Source organism: Miniopterus schreibersii (assembly GCF_964146895.1).
Source record: "Miniopterus schreibersii genome assembly, chromosome: 1".
Lineage (NCBI taxonomy): Eukaryota > Metazoa > Chordata > Mammalia > Chiroptera > Miniopteridae > Miniopterus > Miniopterus schreibersii.
Window position 1 is genome coordinate 179,339,839 of NC_138101.1, and position 24,539 is coordinate 179,364,377.

The 24,539-nt window shown below is 48.0% G+C and overlaps 1 protein-coding gene and 1 pseudogene across 5 annotated transcripts in view; both read left to right on the plus strand.

Moving 5' to 3' along the window:
* Positions 1–1,027: 1,027 nt before the first annotated feature.
* The window catches only part of TTC9 (tetratricopeptide repeat domain 9), a 29,245-nt gene continuing 5,733 nt past the window's right edge, over positions 1,028–24,539 (plus strand). For all 4 annotated transcript variants that reach the window (XM_081119543.1, XM_081119542.1, XM_081119541.1 and 1 more), the window contains exons 1-2: positions 1,028–1,615; positions 23,704–23,886. In XM_081119543.1, the coding sequence (XP_080975669.1) occupies positions 1,210–1,615; positions 23,704–23,886 (589 nt within the window). In that variant the 5' untranslated portion in view covers positions 1,028–1,209. The remainder of the gene's footprint in view (positions 1,616–23,703; positions 23,887–24,539) is intronic.
* LOC308548283 (ferritin light chain pseudogene) lies at positions 8,285–8,784 on the plus strand (annotated as a pseudogene). The gene has a single exon. The product of its transcript is annotated as a ferritin light chain pseudogene (transcript).

Consider the following 24,539-nt stretch of genomic DNA (forward strand, 5'->3'; position numbering starts at 1 on the left):
TTCAGAGCCCTCCAATGCCATTTCCTCCATAAAGCCTTCTGATCCACCGCTCCTTAAAAAGCCACCTCTCTCTCCCCTCACTGGAGCTTCGCAGCACTCGCTGTTCCTCCCTGGTAAGGCTTACCCATCTTTATCTGGTAGAGTGGCTCTAAGGGTGGGTGGTGTCTCTCTCCTCAGGAGACTGGAGTTAACTTGAGAGCAGGCCAGTCACTCGCCTATCTTTCACTGCGCGGTGGTCTCAACAAATCCCCGCGAACAGCCCGCACTCAGGGCTGACCGAAGAACGAATGAACGTAAGAAGTGACATCCTGGGAAGGGGCACGGCAGCGTCCTGTAAATGGAAACCTGAACGTCTGCACGCCGAGCCCGAGGACCCACAGGAACAGGTGTGTTCCGTCTCTGAAGCCGTGACTCACGCCGCGCGGCTGCCGGCGCCCAGGGGCGCCGCGCCCGGGGCTTCTGGAGCACAGCGCCCCGCGCGCTGAAGCGCGGTGTTCCGGCGCCCCTGGGCCGCAACACGGTTCCACACCGGAAAGGCCCCGCCGCCTCAAAACATTAACGCCTCACTGAAGACAACAGCGGTAGCTTGTGCCTATGCCCCCTGCTCCTCGCCGCACCTCCCTTTTTCGTTTCTAAGAAATGTACCGAGGGTGAGTCTGCATGCGCTTCGTCGCAGGCGTCCCCGCTCCCTACACACCCCGCCCCCACCCTCGAGTCTCGGAGGACTGCGTTGGATGAGAAAGAATGGGGCCGCCTTTGTCATTAATCCTCCCCTCTTTCAGGCGAGCCAAGCTTCTTCCGGGTCAGCGACAACCCCCGGCCACCCCAGTCAGGCTCGCCGTCCCCCAAACCGCTAGCCCCAGAGCGCACGCAGGCCAGCTCCCCACCCCCACCCCCCGCAGGTGGCGGGAGGAGAGGCGGGCGAGGAGGAGGGCGGGCCGCGCGGGAGTGGGGGAGGGAGGGAAGGCAATCCGAGGAGGAGGAGGAGGAGGAGGAGGAGGAGGAGGAGGAGGAGGAGGAGGAGAGAGCCGCCTCCCGCAGCCCGCGAGGAGAATGGGAGTGCGGGGCGACAGGCCGCCGCGGGGTGTCACGGCCGCGGCCAAGCTCGCCAGACGTCCGGCCGGCGCCCGCCGCTTTTAAAACCCGGGAGGGCGCGGCGGCGCCGGCGGCGGGGTGATCGCGGCGCGCGGGGCGCCGGGCTGCGGCCGAATGGAGAGGACGGGCTCGGCGGCCGGGACCAAAGGGAACCCGAGCCCGCCGGGGGCCGGCGAGGCGCAGCGGCCGTCGCCGCCGCTGTGCGTCCCGGGCGGCGGCGTGGGGGCTCCCGCGCGGAGCCAGGCTGGGGCGGCGGCCGAGCCCGCGGAGTTCATCCGGCGCGCGCACGAGTTCAAGAGCCAGGGCTCGCAGTGCTACAAGGACAAGAAATTCCGCGAAGCCATCGGCAAATATCACCGGGCACTGCTGGAGCTGAAGGGGCTGCTCCCGGCCGCCGGGGAACGGGAGCGAGACTCGCGTGCGGCCTCTCCGGCGGGGCCCCCCCATCCCGGCCGCCTCTCGGAGGAGCAGAGCAAGACCGTGGAAGCCATCGAGATCGACTGCTACAACAGCCTGGCAGGTGAGCCGCGCCGCGCCGCGCCCCCGGGCCCCGGCCCCCGCCCCGGCCTGCCCGGCCTCCGGGCCGCGCGGGCCCCCGTTCCGCGGCCCCGGCCCTCGGGGTCACCGCCGACCCCTGCGGCGCGCCCGCGTCGCCCTTTCCCCTTCTGGGACCATGCTGCAATGGGAGGAGGAGCCGAGGTGGGTGGGCGCTTTGGGAAAAGTGTGACTTTCGGCATTATACCTTCCCAAACTCATTGTCATCCCGCGCCCTTCCTCCGCATCCATCATAAACCTCGCCTATAAATAACTGGACAGAGACAGAAGGGGACCCAGTGTGCCTGGCGGCGAGTGCTGCTGCTAGAGCTTCCCAATGCGGGAAGCGGCGCCGAGGGTGGACCGCCCGCATCCACTGTCTGCCCAGTGGCTGCGCTCTCTCGGCGGGTACCATCGACGCCAGGGCTGGCCCTCCCCTTCCCCCTAAATGACCCCATGGGTGAGGGAGGCCCTTCCCCAAGTTCCCTTGGCCCCAGTAGCAAAGGGCAGTGTGCCAACATGCCTTCAGCATCGTGAGGAAAATGGACTCCAAAATGCCACTTTCTTCTCTCCAAGCTCTGCTGGGGCCCGGTTGCCAGGTGAAGAGCCTGTTCCCAGAGCCTGGTTCAGGGTTGGGCTGGAGCTGTGCTGCGCTCTGCTCTCCTCCCTGCCTCACTCGCGCTCTGTGCAGCGCTGGCCCTCGCACCGGCTGGCTGCTGGGTGGGAGGAGAAAGGGAGCCCTTCTCCTGGGGTGAGAAGGTGAGGTACACATTCCCGAGTTCACTTTGGGGGTTGAGGGCGAAGTCATAAACGTTTCTAAAAATTTAACTTTGGCACAGGAAAGTTTAAAGTCACTAAAAGAGGAAGAGCCTGGGTCTTTCCAGGGCCATCCTGTTAGAAGGTGGGAGATGCTGACAGAGGCAATGGCCTTGTATGTTAAAAGCATGCTCTCCTCTTCTCCCACCCCATTAGGTGGGATTTTGGCATGGTGCGGCTCCTCTGACCAAACAAAAGTCCATTAACTCTTGAAATTGCCTAAATTGGCTACAGACATTGGAGCTGAGTAGGGTCAGGAGAGTGATTGGGTGTGGCTGGGGATGTGGCTGGGGCCCAGGCAGCTGGGGGATGAAAAAATATATATATCGATAATTCTGCTCTGTTCCTAAGTGCAGATCTGCTCTGTTCCCTTTGAGGTTTCCAGTGCCAGCCTGCCTTCCCATAATGCCATGTCCAGTATCATCTTTCATCGGGCAAAACCCAAGCACTTTAAAAATTGTAGTTTACAAACTTAAATTAATAGTAATAGCAGTAGCAGTTGTAGAAATGTTGGTGCTGATAACAGTCCTAGTTAAAACAGCAGCAGGTAAAGTAGTAACATAGTGAAGATGGAATATTTTAATCCTTACAAGGTACAGTATGACTCCCTCTATTTCCTATAAGTCTCTGGCATACTCCTTACTGCCTGATGAATAGTTAAAGGGCAGAGTGGCTGTGGGTGGAGGAAGAGGCAGTCTGGATCACTGATGCGGTGATTTCAGAGTGGTAATGGAGCCATAGTTAGTATTATCCATGGGCATTCTGGGGCTGCCCCTCATCCCATGCTTTTGGCTGCTGGCCTGTGGCTAGCTCTGCCTGTCTTCCACCCCAGAAGTGGTGGTTATATTTCCATGGTGAAACCAAAGATGTGTTTGACTTTGGTCAGGCCAGCCCAGTCAGGGCGGGGTTAAGATCTGGATGGCTCGTCCACTTCTGCCCCTACTACCCCCCCCCCCCAACTTTGAAAAACTTCAGTGTGGGGAAGGTAGGGGCAGAAGTGGAGGAGCTGTCCACTCTGCCGCCTTCTCTGGTTCTCACCCTCTACATACATTGTCTTTTAAAATCTTTGAAACAACTCAAAGAAATAATGATCATCAGTTTTGCAAAGGAAAAAAAATCACTGCGGTCCTAGAGCCATATAACTCCAAAATCTATGTTCTTATCATCACACCTTGCTGTACAAAGTCAGCATCCTGTAGGCTTCTGTCTCCCTGGAGTCCAATCTCAGGTAGACTCCAGAGCCCTCACACTTGGAAAATTCTCTTGGGAGCTCTCAGCTCTGATAACCAGGAGAAAGAAATACAGTACCTTGATTCAAGGTTCTGACAGGGCTATTTCCAAATATTGTCAAGTTTCACATAAAAAAGAAAAGAAGAGTGATTACAAGCTGAGCAGTGTCAACAAAAACTAATAGGTAACCTGTATAGAAAACTCAACTGAGAGAAAGGATCCACATAGAAGTCACCTGGAGAAGTAGAAGCCTGATGTTGGTTTCCTTTTGGACAATGCATAAAATCAGTTACTACTATTGCAGAAATTCTAGCAAACAGAAAAGTGTCCTTTCTTGTTGGATTATAAAAGTGATCCATACCTATAAAATGTATTGTCTTTTAGAAAATACCGAAAAGTCTAAGGAAGAAAATAGAAAATTACCTTTAACCCCACCACCTAAAGGAATCCATTGTGATATATTTCCTTCCTGTATTTCTTTCTATACATAAAATGTAAACTGTTTATAAAGCAAAGGATCTCTGGTATCCTGCTTTTATTTCCACTTACCATTATGTCAGAAGCACCTTACATCTCATTAAAATATTTTCGTGAAGATTATTTTAAATGGCGATATAAAATTTTTAAATGTGTATTTACAATTATTATCTAATGGAAAGGGAAGGAAAGATGATCACTGTTATTGTTAGAGTTAGAGCAGTGCAGTGTGGCCCTTTCCGTCTTGTGTCTGCCAAAAGGAAGCAGCTACTGCAAGTTCGTTCTGGCAAAAAGGCAACTGACCTTTCCATTGGGGCTGCAGTGCCAGCTGAGCAGCGCAGCAGGCTCCAGGCAGGAGCAGTCTGAAGATGTTCTCTCAAGGATCCATCCTCCTCTGCACAGCTGTGCATAGAGGGGGAGGCTTGGGCGTTGGAAGGAATTTGGATTAGCCCAGAAGTACCTGGAGGTAGAGGCTGTATTGCCAAGGGCATCACAGCACTAAACAAAAGGCTGTTGTGAGGCTCCTGGAGGAAACCTAGACTCAATGGACCCTTGTACTCTGCACAAAAGGCTCCAAGACAATAGCAAGGGGTCATCTAGAATGTGCTAAGAGATGTTAGTCTAAAAAGTCCATTTGGATGACTTCAGGGGACCACGTGAAGGGTGTACAGGCAATTTGCGAAGTGCCCGTGGTTGTGGTCTGTTCTGGATTGGAGTTTCTTCTGATTCGTAGGGATCTGGCCAGTGGTACAAGATGCCTGGGCTTGATTTTGCATATTTTACTCTCTAAGAAATTCAAGGAAAGAGAAAAGAAGCATCTTGTTCCTTAAGAATTCCTAATGGCTTTGATACAATGATTAGAAAAGATAGTCTTACTTGCCTGTTGAGATATAGGAATCTAATCCTTACCAAGCCTGCAAAGGAAGCCTGTATTGGCCTGTTGGTCAACTCCTCTTGACCTTGAACAAAACCGTACTCCCCTGGGGCCTTGGAATTTTCTGTGCAGAACCTCTTGAAGGGCAGAGCTTTTGTTCTACATCTGTTCCTGTGGGGCTGTGGTGGCCCCAGCTGGGGTGTGATCAAAAGGTTGCAACACATAATGACTTTGTTGGTATTTCAAATGATGTTTGAGACTCAAGTGCCAGTGGAGATGGCTACAGCCTTAGATCTAAAGACAAGATGAGAGTCAACTTACGCTTCTGTCCATGGCATACTCTGTGACTTTGGGTAAGCCCCTACCGTGTCATTTTACCTCCATTTCCCCACCCATTTAGAGCTATGTTTGGGAGATATTTTGTTTATTTTAGCAAAGGGGCAGATAATATCCACTGGTCCCAATTGAAGCCCAGGACAGGGCCTAGAGAAGTCACACTGCGAAAAGGCTTGACGTGGGAACCAGTTTTATCAGTGCTTATGGACATGACTTGAAGCCATGGGACCAGGGCCAGTTACATCATTTGTGGGACCCAGTGCAGAATGAAACTGTGGGGCTCCTTGTTCAAAAAACGGGAGAATTGTCATTAAAATTCTTAAAAGATAAAGCTTTTTTTTCCTCTCATACTTTCTCTCTCTCCCTTGACTTGACGTGGTGGTTTTTTATTTATTTGCTATTTAATGTCAATATAATATTAAAATTTTAAATTATTGGCATGAATATTAATGTTCATCTTTATACTGTGCAGTGCCACTTTTAAATGGAAATATAAGAGCACATATAAATTATACAATTCACATTCTGTAGCTTATACATGCATATGTAGTTTATTCTTATTAGAACAGTGGAAATGCTGACAAAACAGACTCAGCTGTTTTTATCTCACCTCTTTATATGCTTACTTTATGTACACACTTTCTACCAAACTTGGCTTTCTGATGAGTAAGAAAAGGAAAAGGAACTGTAGGCTACCCTACTCTTTCTTTCTATGTCATTATTTTCAGTACTAGTCGTTGGCTAGTTCAGGGAAGTAACATAAGTAGGAAAGGATATGATGGGTTCCTAGGTCATTTGTGTTTCTTAGAACACTATTGCTTCCTTTCTGCATTTGAATCAATTTCTAGATTGAATGGAAAGCATAGCCTCTTGGGGCTGCCAGCATGTCTGCTTGTTTATAGAGCTAACACTCTTACCTTGTACTGGATTTGGGTCTTCCTGAACTTTCATGCATTGTGGATCCACTGGAATTCTGTGCTCATGGGGCATTATCACTGCTATATGTGAGTGGGGCTGCAAAGAATGGTGTGCCTATCTCTCCTGCTCACATTCATGCTCCACTGTCCCATCAGACTTCACTTACAAAACACAATTTCAAAGATAAAGTTAGTAAGAATTTTAAGAAGGCAACAGCAGATCATTAAGCCGAATACAGGGCCCTCTATGCATGGGTCCTGTGTGACTGCATAAGTCTCCCACCCTTGAAGCCAACCTTCAATGGGACATTAGAAGATGACTGGGTGGATATGACTAAAGTGGGCAAAATTACATACAGACTCTGAGGCAGGTTCTAAGACAAAGGGTTTTCAACAGAAATTGTTTTGGAACCAAAGAACCAAGTATAAAGATACATGAATTACAAATGCAAGAACTCAGTGGTGAAAAGGAGGTCAAGAGCTAGAGACAGGTGGTAGCCTGGTGGCCAGAAAATGAGTTGTTGGGGTAAGAATTGGTCAAAAGAAGAGGAAAGAAGAGAGGCATGTAAAGAAGCTCAGGCAATATCTTGCCATCTGGATGGGAGAACCTGATTAGCCAAATTATTGTTGATCTGAGGCTGTTCCTTGGGCAGCACCTTAACCAACAAATCATAAGCCTGTAAATGGGCTTCTAAGACCATCTTCCAAAAACGGATGTGAGAATAGGAACTTGTAGAATGCTTTCAAGGAAATAGCATCCTGAATGTAGACTTTGGGCAGAGTTTCTAAAGTGGATTCTGAAGCTCCTTGTTTACCTCCAAGGGAAATGAATTGGATGGCTCTTAGCCAGAAACTGGTGAGGACATCTTGAAGTCAGTCTCTACAGCCAATACACGGAAGTGCCCCATCCAAGGCAAGGGGATTCGGCTGCAGCACAGACAGGAAGGCCAAGACATTTTCTCCTTCCAGCTGTTCTCTTTCACCACCAGGCTGTGCCTGCTCCAAGCAGCTAGGATGAAAACCAACTGTTTCAATAAACCAACCAGCAATTTCCTAATTAACATAGAGGAAGTGTGACTTGGTGAACAGGGACTTGAACTACAAGTTCTGACTCTAATGTGCTAGGTGCATTGGGTCAAGGAATTTGACCTCTTGGGCCACAGTTTTCTGATTTATCAAAACCTAGGGTTGGATTCTAGGATCCCAAAGGTCATTTCCAGCTCTTAAAAGAAAATTTCTCTCTAGATGTGAAGGCAGTCTGCCAGCGACATTTGTCACCCCATTGATCACCAGGGTTGGTTAGGGTGATCTGACTGGCCAGGCGGGTGTCACCTTCCTCCCTCACTGCACCATGAGCATCCCTCCTGAAGCTACACACTGGGTCGAAGAGGAGGACCTTCCCAGCTAGAGGACGATCAGTCTTCAGTCGAGGGTATACGAGCAGCTGCTCTCCCTGCTAGAACCTCCAAACAAGCTCTCAAGGCCCATTTGTAGGAGAACATAGGGTAGTCACGCTTCCAAGACTCCAGGCACATCCAAATGAGGCGCCGCATGTGGCAGTCTGCCTTTCTTTAAGAAAAAAGAAAAAGAAAACTTCTTCCTGCCATTCTTTATGAACGCTGTGGCCCTTACACAGAATGGGGTAATTCTGCATGTGCTAATATAGACCAGTCTCCAAAATCTGTTATTACATGAAAAGGCAAAAATGCAGAACAGTGTTTAATATGATTCCCATTGGGGGGGGGCATAAACTAGCATAAGTATATATGATAGTACAGTGTTTGCATTCAGGATTATCTGAGCAGTACCCTTGGCAGTCGCCCGGATCTGTCTCTTGCTTCAACAGTGTTTGGATGGAACAGACCCAGGGGCACCCCTTCCAGCCTCCGACCACCCCCAACCTGTTTTCCAGTCTCAACCTTCGGAACGACCTCAGCCATCCTCAGCCTCCAAGACCAGCCGACACCATTTTTTTTTCAGCTTAACTCCTTATTGCTGACCAACCATGAGCTCCCAAATTTGTCAGAAATATTCCACCAAGGTGGAGGCTGCTGTCAACCGCCTGGCCAACCTGCCTCTGCGGGCCCCACACCTACCTCTCTCTGGGCTTCTATTTCCAGCATGATGATGTGGCTCTGGAGGGCTTGGGCCACTTTTCCAGTTGGCCAAAGAGAAGCCCAAGGGCGCTGAGCTTCTCTTAAAGATGAAAAACCAGTGCCATGGCCACGTTCTCTTCCAGGCCGTGCTGAAGCCTTCCCAGGATGAGTGGGGCAAAACTCAGGGCGCCATGGAAGCCGCATGGCCTTGGAGAGGATCCCGAGCCAGGCCCCTCTGGATCTGCTTGCCCGCACAGACCCTCATCTCTGTGACTTTCTGCAGAGTCACTTCCCGGAGGTGAAACTCATCAAGAAGACGGGCGACACCTGCCTCACCTCCACAGCTGGCGGCCCCCAGGCCGGGCTGGGCGAGTATCTCTTTGAAAGGCTCCCCCTCAAGCAGGACTAGGAGCCTTTGGAGCCCAGAGATCTTTGAGGGGCCCTTCTGCATCCCCGGGTGCCTGGCTTCTGCCTGAGCCTCACTCTGCAACCACTAGCCATTCTTTTAACCACCCTGGAGCCCTCTCCCATGCATTGGACCAAATGGAAACAATAAAGCTCTTTGCAGCAAAAAAGAAAAAGAAAAAAAATTTTATCAGAAATCATACAAGTGAAGCTGTTAACTTCACTTGAAAAAGGGTCTGGGCAGAGGAATTGTGGACAGAGACTAACTTTTTAATTAAGATTTTATTGTTTTTAGAGCATTTTGAGATTCACAACAAAATTGAGGAGAAAGTACAGATATTTCTTATTTTCTCCCTGCCCTACACATGCACAGCCTTCCCCATCCCCACCAGAGTGGTATATTTGTTACAACTGATGAACCTTTGTTGACACATCTCAATCGCTCTAAGTCTATGGTTAACATCAGGGTTTACTTTTGTGTTGTACATTCTGTGGGTCTAGACAAAATATATGACATGTATCCATCACTGTGGTATCATAGAGTGTTTTCACTGCCCTAAAAATCCACTGTGCTCTGTCTGTTCATCCCTTATTCCCCACCCCTAACCTCTGGCAAACACTGAGTTTTCTTTTTACTGTCTCCATAGTTTTGCCTTTTCCAGAATGTCATGTACTTGGAATCATACAGTATGTAGCCTTTTCAGATTTGCTTCTTTCATTCAGCGATGTGCATTTAAGGTTCCTCCATGTCTTCTTTAACTTTTTATTTTAAATCTTTCTCTGGTGTTTGACTTTTCTAACTATATGCAGTATTGCTTTTCTGTCGTAAGAAAAATGATGGAATTATCTGTGTAGAGAAATTATAGTTTTGCTTTCTTTTTATTTTCCTGAAGAAAACCCACCTTATAAACATAATTTTTAATGCCATTCTGGATCTCACCTATGCCTTGTCTATACTTGTCTGATAGTAACACCAAAGATGTCAAGCAAAATTATCCCAAACTTTCTCTTATTATCCCAAATAGGACTCATCTCTCTTTCTGCAGTGGCCACCACCCCAGTCCACACACAGGGCTAGATCCTGGCAGCATGGTACCCCACAATAAGGGGATGCCCTTCTGGACTCAGTAGCATGTTAGTGACCGTTTGAATCTGCTGAGTCAGGGAAGAGAGTTGGCTCAGAGCTTGTGATATAACCTGGTCCTGAATATCATTTATGTGCCTCTGGTGTTAATGAAGGGATGGTATAGATGCTTAGTGTCCAAGATTCTTGTTGGCCCCTGAGTCTAGGAAGTCCTGCCCAGCAGTGGCTCAGACACAGCAGCCAGAGAGCATCGGAAGGAAACACACTCATTCGTGGAATCTTTACTGGACGCTCACCATGGCTCTTCACAGGCCAAATCTAAATCCTTTCTGTTCTCAAAACATGGCATGGGGCCGTGGGACCGAGGGCTCTAGCCCAGATTCTCCTGCTAACTTGCTCTGTGGCCTTGGACAAGTTACACTACTCTGAGCTTCAGTTTCCTCTTATGTAAACAGGGCAGGTTGGGTCAGATACCCTCCAGGTCTCCTTTTAGAAGAGTTAAACCTCTAGGACTTTGAAAGCCCTTTAGCCTCCTCCCCCCTTGGCCTTTCTCTCTGGTAGCAGCCAGATTTGGGAAGGAAACTTAAAGCAAGCTCTCTTTTATTTCAGTTTACTGGTATGTGCTGATGAATAATCATTGAAAGATCTCAACTAAGATTTCCAAGGCAAATCTTGCAATTTCAGGGTAGACCAAAATAAGGTAATAGCCTCCCAGGATGATAGAGTCAACAGAGGGTCTCTGAGGGGTACCAGGGTCAGGGTTGGGAGCCTACATACAATATTACCCGAGTCCTAGAATCTAAGTTGATAGCACCAAATATTACCTATTGCTGCTATATATTCCCAGATTATTCCAAAATTCAGACTTTGATTGTCAGCAGGCAGTCATTCACTGTCAGAAACCTGGCAATTCTGGCTGCATTAGACCAAGAAATCCTAATGGCAAGAAAAAAAAAAACTTTTAAGAAATGGACTGGCAGGACCAAGCATTTCAGTGCACAGTTGCTGGCTAAGTAATAGCATCTCAGAGAGTTGCCGCTCTTGGCCCAAGGCTGGAGATCCCTGAGGGGTGAGCATTTTGGGATATGATTCTGGGCCTGTTGCTCAAGGTAGTCAGAACTGAGCTCCTTTCTTGAACAAACCTGCACCCCCAGTTGTGAAGGCCCTGGGTCTTGGGAACTTGTTTGGGCTATTCCCCGATATCTACATAAGGAGAGGACTGTATCCCTGTGTGTGCCAGTGAGGACAGGATGGAAGAGAGAGGACCCAGAGGAACAGACAGGCAGCAGCAGACCTAGACCCCAGGAAACCTGCGGGGCAATGTGGCCTAATGGGAAAGGACTTCACTTAGCATGAGAGGATCTGGGTTTGAATCCTGACTTCCCATTGACTCTTCTTCCATTGTACAAGCAAGTAAGCTTCGGTTAGACAGTGTCTGCTCTCTGCCACTTTCCCTATTCTGCCCCAGGGTTCTCTGACCCTTTCTTTGAACTGAACTAGTAGTGAAAGAACCTCAGGCTCTCTCACACGTCAGACCAGTTCTAAGTCTAAAAGCAGAGAATTAGGAGAGAAGATGCAGGCTGTGATCAGTTGAGTTCCCTGGGGAGCTTAACAAGTGAGAAGCTTACTGGTGGGAAGGGAAAATGGAGGAAGTCAAGGCCTCCGTGAGAGGGAGATCTGGAGGGAGAGGCTGCAAGGCTGGCAGCCTTGTGGTTGCTCTGCCTGCCCTGTGTGCCTGGTGTTGCCGGCTTACCAGGCTCCTCCTTGGTGTTGAATGAGGAAAGCCCCTGGCGTGACCAGGGCTCCTGCATATGCAAGCACTAGCAAGTGTGTCCCTTGGTCCATCCTTTCAATCCCTGCTTCCAGGCGTTCCCCCACCATACTGCTCAGGGTCCTCTAGGGAGCCTGGGTTTCCCCCGAGGCAGCACCCCACGAACAGGCTTTCTGCTTGGGGAATCTTCCGGAGCCTTTCTCTCACCTCTCCTCCTTGCTCTCTTTGCAGACAGCATGGATAGGGGTGATTTTTAAAAATAGTTTTCTAATTACAAAAGTAAAATATGGTAATAGCAGAAGAGAGTTGAAAATAAATGATCTTCAAATAAGAAAATAAAACTCAACTTGCTGTCCCCCTACCCCAAGATACCCACTCTTCCTATTTAGGTTTCTCTCCTTCCAGTCTTCCCTCTGTGTGTATGTAACACGTGCATGTAAACCAAACCACAGCCAACCCACTTCAAGGTCCACCTTTCTCCAGCTTATTTATAAAAGAAGGAGTTTGTCTCACACATGCTGGGGTCACTGCTTTGAACCCCGGTCTCCTTTTTACCCCTCAGCCCCATGGGATGCTGCTCCTTTGACCTGGGGGTCAACCAAGGGCCAGTTCTGCCTCCCCTTGTTGCTTCTACCCTTTCACGGCCCCTGGCACCGCATTGGGCTGTAGAATCAAACCAGATTTCGCTGCAGGTTACAGGACGCAGAAGGAGTTTCCGAACTGAATATTCAAAATTCTTTTTCCTAAAACTCATTTGAGCATCAGGCTACCAGGAATTTCTCACTGACTTCTTCCCTTGTTTGGCAGGTTCCAGCCACCTACCGTGCTTCTCAGCCTCCACCCCCCACCCCTGCAGCCCCCCTCCACATCTTAGGTTCTCCTGCTCTCAGATTCCTCTCATTTTCTATGCAGAGGAGCCCACTGATCTCAAAGCTTCACTTTCTTCACTGAAGCAGTTGGTGAGGGGATTGTAAGAATTCCCGAGAGGAATTCTGGCGCCCACTGTTACAAATTCACACACACACACACACACACACACACACACACTCATGTTTTCCACAAGATCCCAGTTGTACTGCACAAACTTTTACAGCCTTTATTTTTCCACCAGTATTTTCCGTGGAAAACATTTTTTTCAGTGTCATTGTGTATTTTTTTACAGCATGATGTTGATGTCTGTGTCATGTTCCATTATACCAATGTCCTGTTATTTATTTAACCAGCTTCCCGCTGGTGGATATTTAGGTGATTTCCTGCCCTTTGCTAGGAATACACAGCGCTGCCACAGAGAAGCCACCCAGGTGCTCTTTCTGCTACACATGTGCCCGTCAACTGACTTATCCCCAGTTGTATCTGGCGACGTGACGGTTGGTGTCGTGGAGGGATGGTGGGAGAGGCCATGGGAACAGGAGAGATGTTGTTGGGGTCACAGAGAAATGGTGGGAGAGGATATAAAAATAGGGGAGGCATTCTTTAAAGTCCAAAAAGAGAACAGGATGGAATTTTGGCTTCTGAGATTTTTTTTCCCTTCATCCTGGCTCAGAATTCCTGCCAATGGGCATGACATGTGTCCTTGGCCAGAGCCAACAAGGAAAAGATCATATCAGGCAATGGATTTCTTCTGAATAGTTCTGGGCATATACTCATGATTATAATCCAAATGGCCCAGCTGGTCCCTTTAAAGTCCCACTTCCAACCCAAGAAAGGGGTGTTAATGAAGACTCCCACAAAAATAATCCTGTTCTGCCTTCTTCCTGCTACCCCAGTCTCTCTCTGTGTATATGGCATTGAGATCAAGAGTGAGAGGGGCCGCGGCCCGGAGAACTTGTAAGGATGCTGCAGCAGCACCAGGCTGTGTCCTTCCCCGTGAACAGTGTGGCACGTGGCAAGCACCACAAAAATGAGCCAACCTCAGGCTTTGGCATCACAACTCTCTTGAGCAGATTCCAATAGTCCTTAAAGGACTGTCAACGTAAGCCTTCTGCTTTTAAGATTTTAGATGGGTTTTTCACCTTAGCTCTTTTACCCACCACTTTGACAGCTAAATCGTGGCCAGTAAAGGGCGAATGAGAATATGAAGTCGTTGAAGATATCAACCTCGTTTGAATGCTTTCGCTTTTCCTCCCAAAGCTCTGGGCGCAGGCCATGGTGAATGGATCTTTGTTGAAGAGCTTTGCTAAGGGCTTCTCAGCAAGTTAGAAATAGAGGGAAAGTACCTGATGTTGATAAAGAGCATCTACCAAAAAACTAAAGCTAACATCATACTTAGTGGTGAGAGACTGAATGAGTGCTTTCCCTTATGACCCAGTCATTGCACTCTTGGGTATTTATCCTAGAGAAATGGAAGCTGTCTGTGAATGTTCATAGAAGCGTTATTCAGAATACCCCAGGACAGCCCACATGTCCTTCATCAGATGAATGGTCAGACAAACTATGGTACATCCATACTATGGAATACTACTCAGCAATAAAAAGGAATGAACTGCTGACCCACGCAACAACTTGGATGTATCTCAAGGGGATTATGCTGAGTGAAAGGGAAAAAAAAAAGCCAGTTCCAAAAGACTTCATACTGTATGATTCCATTTATATAACACTTTGAAATGTTAAAACTTTAGAAATGGAGGACAGGTTAATGGTTGCCAGGGGTTAAAGAGGAGGTGGGATACACGAAGGACATGGATGTAGTTATAAAAGGGAAACAGGAGGGATCCTATGGTGATGGAACTGTTCTGTAACTTAACTTTCAAGGTAGAGGAACCTACATATGTGATAAAATGGTGCACAACTAGACACATACACACTTGAGTTTAAGTAAAGCTAGGGCAAACTGAATAAGATCTATGGATTGTATCCATGTCCATAATATAGTCAATATATTGTACTGTGGTTTTATAAGATGATACCATTGGGAGAAAACCGGGTAAAGGGTGCAGGGGATCTCTCTGTATTATTTCTTACAACTGTATGTGAAGCTACAACTATCTCAATAAAAATTTTCAATTATAAATAATATTGTAGGGGTTAGTTTACAAGCACCAGGTAAGATGTTTCAGGAAGAAACCAGAGATGTGTCATGTCAGCTGTATTAGGATAACAGTAGACTCTCAATGAAATGAGAGATCTTGGTGGTTTTAGAACTTAAAAAAAAGTGTTGGTATACATTCTCTGCACTTGGTTTCTCTTTGAATGCAGAGAAACAAGTGAGGTAGAAGGTTCTGGAGTGCTCTATAGAAAACTTCCAGATGAGAAGTATACATAGAAAGCAAGCATGGTTTGGCACCATCAAGTCTCACACGTAAGCCTCACAAGAATCAGAACTCAGGCCTCAAATCTACTGAGTTAAGGAAGGAACTGAGTTAAAATTCACTATAGGCAGTTGAGCATCCTAGAGGGTTGTGTGCATAATGCTTGAGAGCACAGCCTTAGGTACCAGAAGGCTTAGGTTCAAATTGTAGCCCTCACTCTTATTAGCTCTGTGGCCTTGGGCAAGTGCCTGAACTACCTTGGGCCTCAGTTTTTCCATCTGGAAAGTGGGCAAAATACTAGAACTTCAGTGCCTGGCCCATTCATGCTTAATAAAAATTATGTGTTCTTACTCTTACTTCCCTTCTGGGAGGATGGATGAATGCTGCCTACAGGTGCCAGGCTAGATTTTCTTGAGCTCATCATGGAACATCTCAGCCTTCTGCTTCCCCATTTCCCTCGCCAGGCTCCTCTTCTCCAGTGAGAAGTCTCCAGTCACTAAGAAGAGAAAAGCCTAAAGTGTCACAAGTTGACTGAGAACAATTGTTTGTCCACATATGTAGATTTCCCAGCTCTAGAACATGGCCATCTGGGACCTATTTGCCTCTTGGATAATCCTGGAGGTTGCCATGGCTGTCCTGGGTTCTCATAGTTTAACCCATTGAATGATCCTTAAGAAGCATATATCCAAAATGCTAGAATGTACCAGCTCAGGAGGTAAGGAGGCCCACCTATAGGCATCCATTGGGGACTTATTAAAATGTGGATTGTTGGGTCCACCTTAACTCTTGGGAATCTGCGAATCTGCATTGCCGGGCCTGGGGTCTGGGAATCTCTGTGTTAAATGAGCTTCCACAGATGATTTAATGAGAAACACTTGCCTCTGAGGTTCTGGTCAGGTGTCAGGGTCTGGAGCTTGGGAAGCACTGACTTTTTCAATAAGCCTTCAAGGAAAAGGTAGAGAGCGACCGTAATTACCTTCATTTTTACCCACTTCAGCACTGAGACCCTGAGGGGCGAGGTCTTGTAACTCAAAGACAAGTGAGTGAATGCCAGTGCTAGGGACACTGTATTGCTTGAGCTAGCTCAGAGGCACCAAACCTGGCCAGCAACGTCTGCGCTGAAAATATTTCCCTCTTCCCTCATGGGCTCTCTCATGCCCTAGACACTGAGAATCCAGGCCTATTAATTTGCCTGCCATGCTGGCTTTTAGAGCTCCTAGCTCTCCTTAATATTAGGACACCAGAGGAGCCCAGTACTTTGGGTCCCTCCCTCGACCCCATCCATAAAGCTGTCAGGCAGATAGCGACTGTGGGATCCACCCATCCATTCGTGGTGAGGGAAGGGGCTGAGAACAGGGAGCAGACAGCACTAATGTGTGGGGTGTGGAGGGGTGGGGGCAGAACCAGCTGCTGACTCAGAGGCTGTCTAATCTATGAGAAGAAGAAAGACCCAGAAACCCACCCCATTCTTTCCCTCAAGCTCCCTTTTCTGGCTGCACAGCTGCTTTGGGAATGTTCTTTGCATGTACCCGCCCATCCGCAGCAGGGAAAACACACCTTGGAAAGGAAAAGCGTTCAGTAGAACCAAGCATCAAACCTACGTCTGGGAAACACTTGTGGCAAGTGTGAGTTTATGTACATCCTAGGCCCTGCAACAAAAATGGGAAATCAAAAGAAGAGAGTTGTTTGCAGAACTCTGAATGCAAGCATTTGTGTATGCAGGAGAGACCCTCGGCACTTTCGTGGAAAGGTGAAACTGGGTGGGTCACAGCAGTCCTGTGGTGCAGCCTCCTAAGTAAATGTTACCGTCATTTCGCTGCACGCTCCATGTTCCATGGCTCTGCTGTAGAAAGAGCCTCCAAATCACCCCCCGAAATGTATCTGACCTATTCTTTTTATTTTTTGTTAATCCTCACCTGAGGATATTTTTTCCATTGATTTTAGAGAGAGTGAAAGGGGAGAGGGGAGAGGAACATCAATATGAGAGGGACACATTGATTGGTTGCTTCCCTCACGCACCCTGACCCTGACCAAGGATCAAGCCTGTAACCCAGGAACATGCCCTTGACTGGGAATCGAACCTGTGACCCTTCGGTGTGTAGGCTGATGCTCTAACCACTGAGCAACACCTGCCAGGGCCTGACCTATTCTTGAGAATTTGCTTTAAATTAAACTGTAGCTTTGTGTATGTATCATTGTGGGTAGGACCCAAAAGGGAAACTTTCTCTGATGAAGGTACATGTTGCTGGAGAAACCATATTTGACAAATGGCTTCCTAAAGAGCTAGCATTTATGAGAATCAGTTTGAGTGCCCAGCACTGTTTGAGACATATAAGACATTAATTATCTCATTTTATCCACACAAGAGTTCCCACACAGTAGGTATTACCTCCGTTTAACACATGAGAGGAGCGAGATGCAGGGAGATTAACTCATGCCCGAGGCTGAGGGCTTGGGCTAGTAGGTGGTGGAGCTTGGATTCCAGCCCGGGACTCTTATCTCCAGATCCACCACTGATGTTCAGCCAGGACACCCCAGAACTGGCACAGTACTCTGTGCCTATTCAGTTTGGTTATAACCTGTACCAGCTGTTAAGTATTCTGAATGTCACCTCTGTCCAATACAAGCTCCTTCTACTTGGCTGCTATGCCCGTGCCCTTTGAAATATATCAGAAAGCCAATCAAATAATTTCATTAACTTTTGGGAAATTTTCTCCCAGTAATAGAATAGCCACTTCTTGGTCCCACCTCCCAAAGGAGTGAGCAGCAGGATGCATTAATTTCCTGAGACTGCTGGAATAAAGGACCACAACCTGGGTGGCTTCAAATAACAAATGGATTGTCGCAGTTCTGGAGGCTAGGATTCAAAGATCCAGGTGTGGGCAGGGGTGTGTGTTTTCTGACTGCTGTGAGGGAGAATCGTTCCATGCTCCCCTCCTCCCTTTTGGTAGCCTCCAGCGTTCCTTGGGGTGTAGATGGCCGTCTTCTCCCCGTGTCTTTTCACATTGTCTTTCCTCTTCATGTCTGTCTCTTTGTCCAAATTTCTCCTTTTTATAAGGACACCAGCCATTTTGAATCAAGGTCCATCGTAATGACCTCATTTTGACTTGATAATCTCTATAAAAACTCTCTCGCCAAATAGGATCATATTCTGAGGACTCCAACATATCTTTTTGGGAGGAAACTATTCAACCCATAACAATGAGGCAGCCTCGTAGAGTAGGTTCCTTCACCCCACCCTTGGCCCCAAATGGGTCTTCCCTTCCCTCCCGCCCAGCCCATGCTTCCCTTCTGTTCAGCTGGGAAGGGCGAACTACAGTGGATCAGCTGGAAACCAGTGGCTACATAAACTCCTCCTTCCTCCTCTCATCCAGTTTCCCTTCATCTCGTGCCAGTGAGTGGCACTTTGCCCAGGCAGTCACTATGCCCTGCGTGTACCAGGAAAAACAAAAAACAGGTGCCAGAGCCAGGAGAACCTGACATGTTTTAGCCGGAGGTCTCAGTGTGGTTGCTTTGGGAAATATCAAATGATTTCCCCTGTCTGAGTGCATGAGTGTGCAATGGGGTTCTTTAAGTTGCTGGTTCTCTAACTTTTTCTACCACAGACCCCTTAAGAAAGTCTGCCTGCCTTTTTCATAGAAACATACCTGAACCACCCAAGGTGGGCAGTGGAAGAGGAACCTCCACATGGGATGGGTGGTTGGAGGTTTACAGCCCCAATTCTTGTCTCCCAAATGTACCTTTCTCTTGTGAGTTGCACTGGCCACCACTGCTGTCACCGTGTTAGGCTCAGGGAAGGCCGTGTCTCTTCTAGCACCTCTCCCCATGCAGGAAAAGAAGCTTGCCTTAATTCTCCACAGCTTGGCTCATTCTAAGTTGTAGCATTTATTCAGTCTTGTCAAATACCAGAGGTCAATAATGTTTCTTTCAAAAGAACTCCTAGATATGGTTGTCTGGGAGCCCAGGCCCATCTTCACATGTCTACCGTGGATGTGTCTCCCCATCCTGCACCCCTTCTGCGCCTCAATGACTGTATCTTTGAATCCAAATATATACTCAGAGTCAGGGTCATAGATGAGAACAACCTCCCTCTCCATCTAGCCTGAGACCTGCCTTCCCAAGTCCACAGCCTCCTCTGCTGAGATTGACTCCCATGGCAGTGCTTACTCCCTTTAGGGAAGATCCTGCCCCAGAGCCTAGTCTTGGGAAGTCATCAGAGCATAATCCAGTCTCTATGCAAAAAAATAAAATATCTCTCCATACAGGAGAATTCTCTTACATTTGAAGGCCCCCCCCCCACTTTTAAGATTTTTTAAAATGTTATTTTTTTCAGAGAGAGGAAGGGAGAGGGAGGGAGAGAGATAGGAACATCACTGATGAGAGAGTCATTGATCTGCTGTCTCCTGCATGCCCCCTACCGGGATCAAACCTGCAACCCCGGCATGTGCCCTGACTGGTCATTGAACCCGCAACCTTTTGGTGCACAGGACAATGCCCAACCAACTGAGCCACACTGGCCAGAGCTCAAAGCCCTTTTGATGGCTGTTCTACCAGTTCTGATTCTCATTCCCAGCAGAAGATTCCTCCCCATAAGCAAGAGGGAGAACGGAGTTTCTTTCGAAGGAACCGGTGGAACAATTTCATCCTTCTATTAAGTGGTGAACCTTGTTGTATTCATAGGCTGTTAGATCAAAATGGATGTAGAAATTATTCAGTGACGTGCAGGCCCCTCGTTTTATAGATAGGAAACTGAGGCCCAGAAAGAGAAAGTGATTTTTCTAATGCTGGCTAGTGGCAAAGGTGGGGCTAGAACCCAGCTCTTCTGATTCCCATCCCATTACTCTTTAAAACATTGATCGACACTGTATAGCAGAGCACAGAGACTGTTGTATTACAGACTTTAATTCGAACAGAGACCAGGTTACAACAGTGAGGATGAGCAGTCCTGGACTGTTGGTAAGGCCACAGCGAGTCCTGGATGAAGCTCTCTACCCCCACAAATGTCACAACAGAGAGAAAACATTTCAGGGGTTCCCTATGCTCATCAGTTCTATCTCCTGAATGCCACTTAAAATTAATCCCTTTCTCCTGCCTCCACTTGAGTCAACCTAGTCACCATCATTTTACCCTCCAGATCCACTCCTGCCCTAGTAATAAAGTCCCAGATTCTCAGCAGGACCCTAAGAGTCTGTGCTCTGGGGGTGGTGGTGTTTTGTTGTTTTTAAGTTTCTTTATCTTTATTGTTGAAAATATTACAGATGTCCCCCTTTTTACCCCCATTGATTCCCTCCACCTCGCATCCATCCCACTTCCAGGCTTTCCCCATACCAACGTCTGTGTCCATGGGTTATGCTTATAAACATATAAGTTCTTTGATTAATCTCTCCCCATCTGCTCCCCACCTTCCCTCTGAGATCCCTCAGTCTGTTCCATGCTTTTATGTCTCTGGATCCATTTTGTTCATCAGTTTATTTTGTTTATTAGATTCCACATATAAGTGAGGTCATGTGGTACTTGTCTTTCTCTCACTGGCTTATTTCACTCAGCATAATACCTTCTAGTTCCCTTCATGCTGTCCCAAAGGATAAAAGATCCTTCCTCTTTACAGCTGCGTAGTGTTCCATGGTGTGAATGTCCCACAGCTTTTTTTATCCACTCATCTACTGATGGGCACTTGGGCTGTTTCCAGATCTTAGCTATTGTGAATTGCGCTGCTATGAACACAGGGATGCGTAAGTTCTTTCTGATTGGTGTTTTGGGTTCCTTAGGATATATTCCTAGAAGTGGGATCACTGGGTCAAATGGCAGTTCCATTTTTAATTTTTTGAGGGAACTCCATACTGCTTTCCATAGTGGCTGCACCACTATGGAAATTGTGTGAGTTCCTGAGCTCTGGTTTTATCTTGCTTTTCCAGCTTCTCTTTCTCGGCTCTGCCTAGAAAGCTTTTTCTCCCTTCCACCTACATCCAGTGGTTCTCAAATGGGTGATTTTACCACCTAGGAAACATTTGGCCATATCTGTAGACAGTTTTTTTGGTTGTCACACTGGCATCTAGTGGGTAGAAGCCAGGGATGTTGCTAAACATCCTACAATGCACAGGACATCCCCCATAACAAAAAATTGTCCAGCCTAAAATGTTTATAGCTGAGGTTGAGAAACCCTCCATCTTTACAACTCACCTGAAATACCACTTCTTCCAAGAAGCCCTCCCATGATGCTTTATACTGGTTGAGAGCCCCTCCCTCCACTTATCCCTTCTCCTTCACAGCACTTGGCACATTGGAGTATCTAAGATAATGTAACATCTGTCTCTCTCACCCACCAATTCATTAACTCCATAAAGGAAGGAGCTAGTGGATGGAGTGTTTGGGTCATCACCTGATCCCTGTGGCCTGAGCGGTGCCTAGTGCAGCTAAGCATCACTTTTGGCCTTAAGAACCATGGAACTCAGAGGAAAGTAGTTTACACCTGTCCTTCCTTTATCAGGGATTATGTGGGTTTCCAAAGGCTTCAAATACAGACTCACAGACACCCATGGTCAAGAGCACAGTCTTGGGAGCCTGTCAGAAGTGGGTGGATATCATAATTCTGCCACCTCCTAGTTGAGTGACCTTCAGCAGGTTACCTAATTTCTATGGAACTGGGTTTCATCATCTCTAAAACAAACAAACATAAAAATAGAACCTGTTTCGCATAGCCATTGTGATGATTAGAGGACAGGGTATATGTAAGGCATTGGGTGCCACCTCTGACACAGGGTAAGGGATTAACACTGAGGTAAAGGAAGGGCAGTGGGATGACCTGACCTATTCTAAGGGTCTGCTGCAGCCCCCAGGCCCTGGGTAATAGGCACAGGGACGTGGAAGAAACGTCAGAAGACTGCTGGTCAACCTCTCCTTCTTAACTTTCTCAGCTCTAAAATGTGCCTTAAAAACACCCCAGCTTATCTATCCTATGGGCTTGTTATATGGACCTTAAACAGCTCCCCAGCCGGACTAGAGAGGTGCCCCAAAATTACCTGTAGGTAGGACTGAGGGCAGCTTTCCAGACTCTCTTACCTCTTCAACTCTGGAGCCTCTTAAGAGCTCTGGCCTGGCTCCCCTGATGAACCCCTGGTTCCTTATTTGGATGGCAGCCCACCCCGACCTGAGCTAACTCTAAATTTCTCTGTCTTCCTGGGCTCTGCCTCTGTGCCAGCAGGGGCTCCACACCCTGTGACCTTCCTGATCCCAACAGATCTGAACCCTAGTCCATAGCCAGGTGTCACAGTTCCCACCTGATTTGTAGGGGAATTCATGACATTTTCACCAAATCAGTCCCAGAAATTGATTGCTATCGTTCCTTTTGCCCTGGGAGAGGGGGAATCTTTTCCATTTCCAGGCTTCTTTGCTCTCCCTACCCCCCACCGTTTTAGATGTTCAAAAGCTGTTTTTTTAAAAAACAAACGTCCGTTTCCTAGACTGCTCAGGTCAGCAAACAGAAGTATGTTTGGAGGTGGAGAGCTGGATGGGAAGAGGGCCGAGACCACATCAGACGGGGCATGGGGAAGTTACAGACAGGAAATCCGGTAGCTCTGGGAATAGATGTTGAAGCCTGGTTCCCCACAGGTAGCAGCCAGAGGCTCACACGCAGTGACCTCTTGGCAGAAACCCTTCCCTGTCTGCAGAGCTGTGTGAGCACCAGGCAGACCCTCGGCATGGGGTGGGGAGGGGCAGTGGGGCCTCAGACCCCCTGGCTGGGGGAGGAAAAGGAAGGGGAACTGGTGGCATCAGCTCATCGGGATAGCACCTGGTGGGTCAGCACATAGAGATCCTCTGTGACAATAGCGGACCCCATGCCCAGGCCCACCCTTGTTTTGGTCAACTTGTTTGGCTTCCTGCCCTGTGGCCAGTGAAACCTGATGGGTTAGTTTCTAGATCAGGCAGATTCTCTTCCACTTCCTGGTCCTCACACCTTCCACTTGAAAAGCTGTGGTTCACCTGCCCCTCACTCTGCAGAAGGATGTGTTTTGTCCACAATGCCCAATGAAATGCCTGGTCTCAGTCAGCCATTCTGAGGCCTAGGAAGTTATTTCAGGGATCAGAACAGCTGAAGTGAGATCCCTGAAGATTAAAATCAGCAACTGAGGACTGTCTTCCAGTGTGGGAGAGACCTGAGCACAGAGGAGCAGCGCACCAGCATCTCCCCCACCCCGCCCAGCCAGGTCTTGGCGGGAAGGAGCAGCGTTGCCACCTAAGTCTGTGCCCTCACAAGGCAGAAGGGATGAAGGAGCATTCTGGGGCCACTTTTATAAGAGCACTAATTCCAATCATGAAAACCTCACCCTCATGACTTAGTCACTTCCCAGAGACCCTACCTCCAAATTGGGAATTCGTTTTCAATATATGAATTGGGGGGTGGGGGGCACGGAAACATTCAACCTGTAGCACCCCTTTTATAAGGACATCAGTAATATTGGTTTAGAACCCACTCTGATGACCTTTTTTTAACTTGATTACTTTTGTAAAAACCCCATTTCCAAATTAGGTCACATTTTGAGGTACTGGGGAGTTCAGAATCCAACTTTTTTTTTGCAAGCGTGAGAGGACGCAATTCAACCCATAATCCAAGGCTAAGGAATTTGCTCAGTCATACAGCTTGTTGGTGATGAAACTGGGTCCTAGAACCAGGATTATTTGATGACACATTTTATGGCATGACCCCCCATGTAAAGCCCCAACACTCCTAAACTTCTCTGGATGGGAAGAAAGAACCAAAGAGAGACATTCAGAGCCTGCTGCTGTGTTGATGGCATCTTCCCTTCTTTGTCTTTCCTGTAGCCTGCCTGCTCCAGGCGGAGCTGGTCAACTATGAACGAGTCAAGGAGTATTGCCTCAAAGTCCTGAAGAAGGAAGGGGAGAACTTCAAGGCCCTTTACCGGTCTGGTGTGGCCTTCTACCACCTTGGGGACTATGATAAAGCACTCTACTACCTGAAAGAAGCAAGGACCCGACAGCCAACAGGTAAGGCAGCCCCCTCTGGCAGCTCCTGGGCCTTCTCAGTGAGACAGCTCTCATGGTGCAGGGCCAGGCAGGTGGAGAAATGCAAATATGGGGTCAGGTGGGCACTAGGACCTGGAACGAGGAGAGCACACAGCCCATGCATTTGCCTGGGGTCTGGCTTCCAGGGAGCTTGGGAACCTCTTCCAATAGAATATGGAATTCTTTGTCTTTTCTAACCCAGAATCCAGCTTTCTTCCCTTATCCAATAAACATGTATTGAATTCTTATGGTGTGCCAAGATTTGTTGCTGGGAACCAGGGATGTGGGTAAGAAAGCTTGGCCCCTCCTTTTGCCACGTTGGTTGGCAAAACAAAATGCAAAGGAATGATTTGACTGCTGAGCCCTGTATCTCCCAGGAAGCATGCTCTGCCTTCTCCATTCGGATCCCATTTCTTAGAGCATGCCTTATCTGTACCACTAGCTCGGCCATTCAGTCATTCCACAGATACTGATTAAGCAGTTGCAATGGTCCAGGAACTATTCTAGGTGCTGGGTAGATGTCAGTGAACAAAAGAAAGCTGCTAACTTCAAGGAGTTTAGGTTATAATGGAGGAAGACGGACAGTAAACAAATGGAAAGATAATGTAATATTTGGTAGTGTTGAGTGCTGTGAA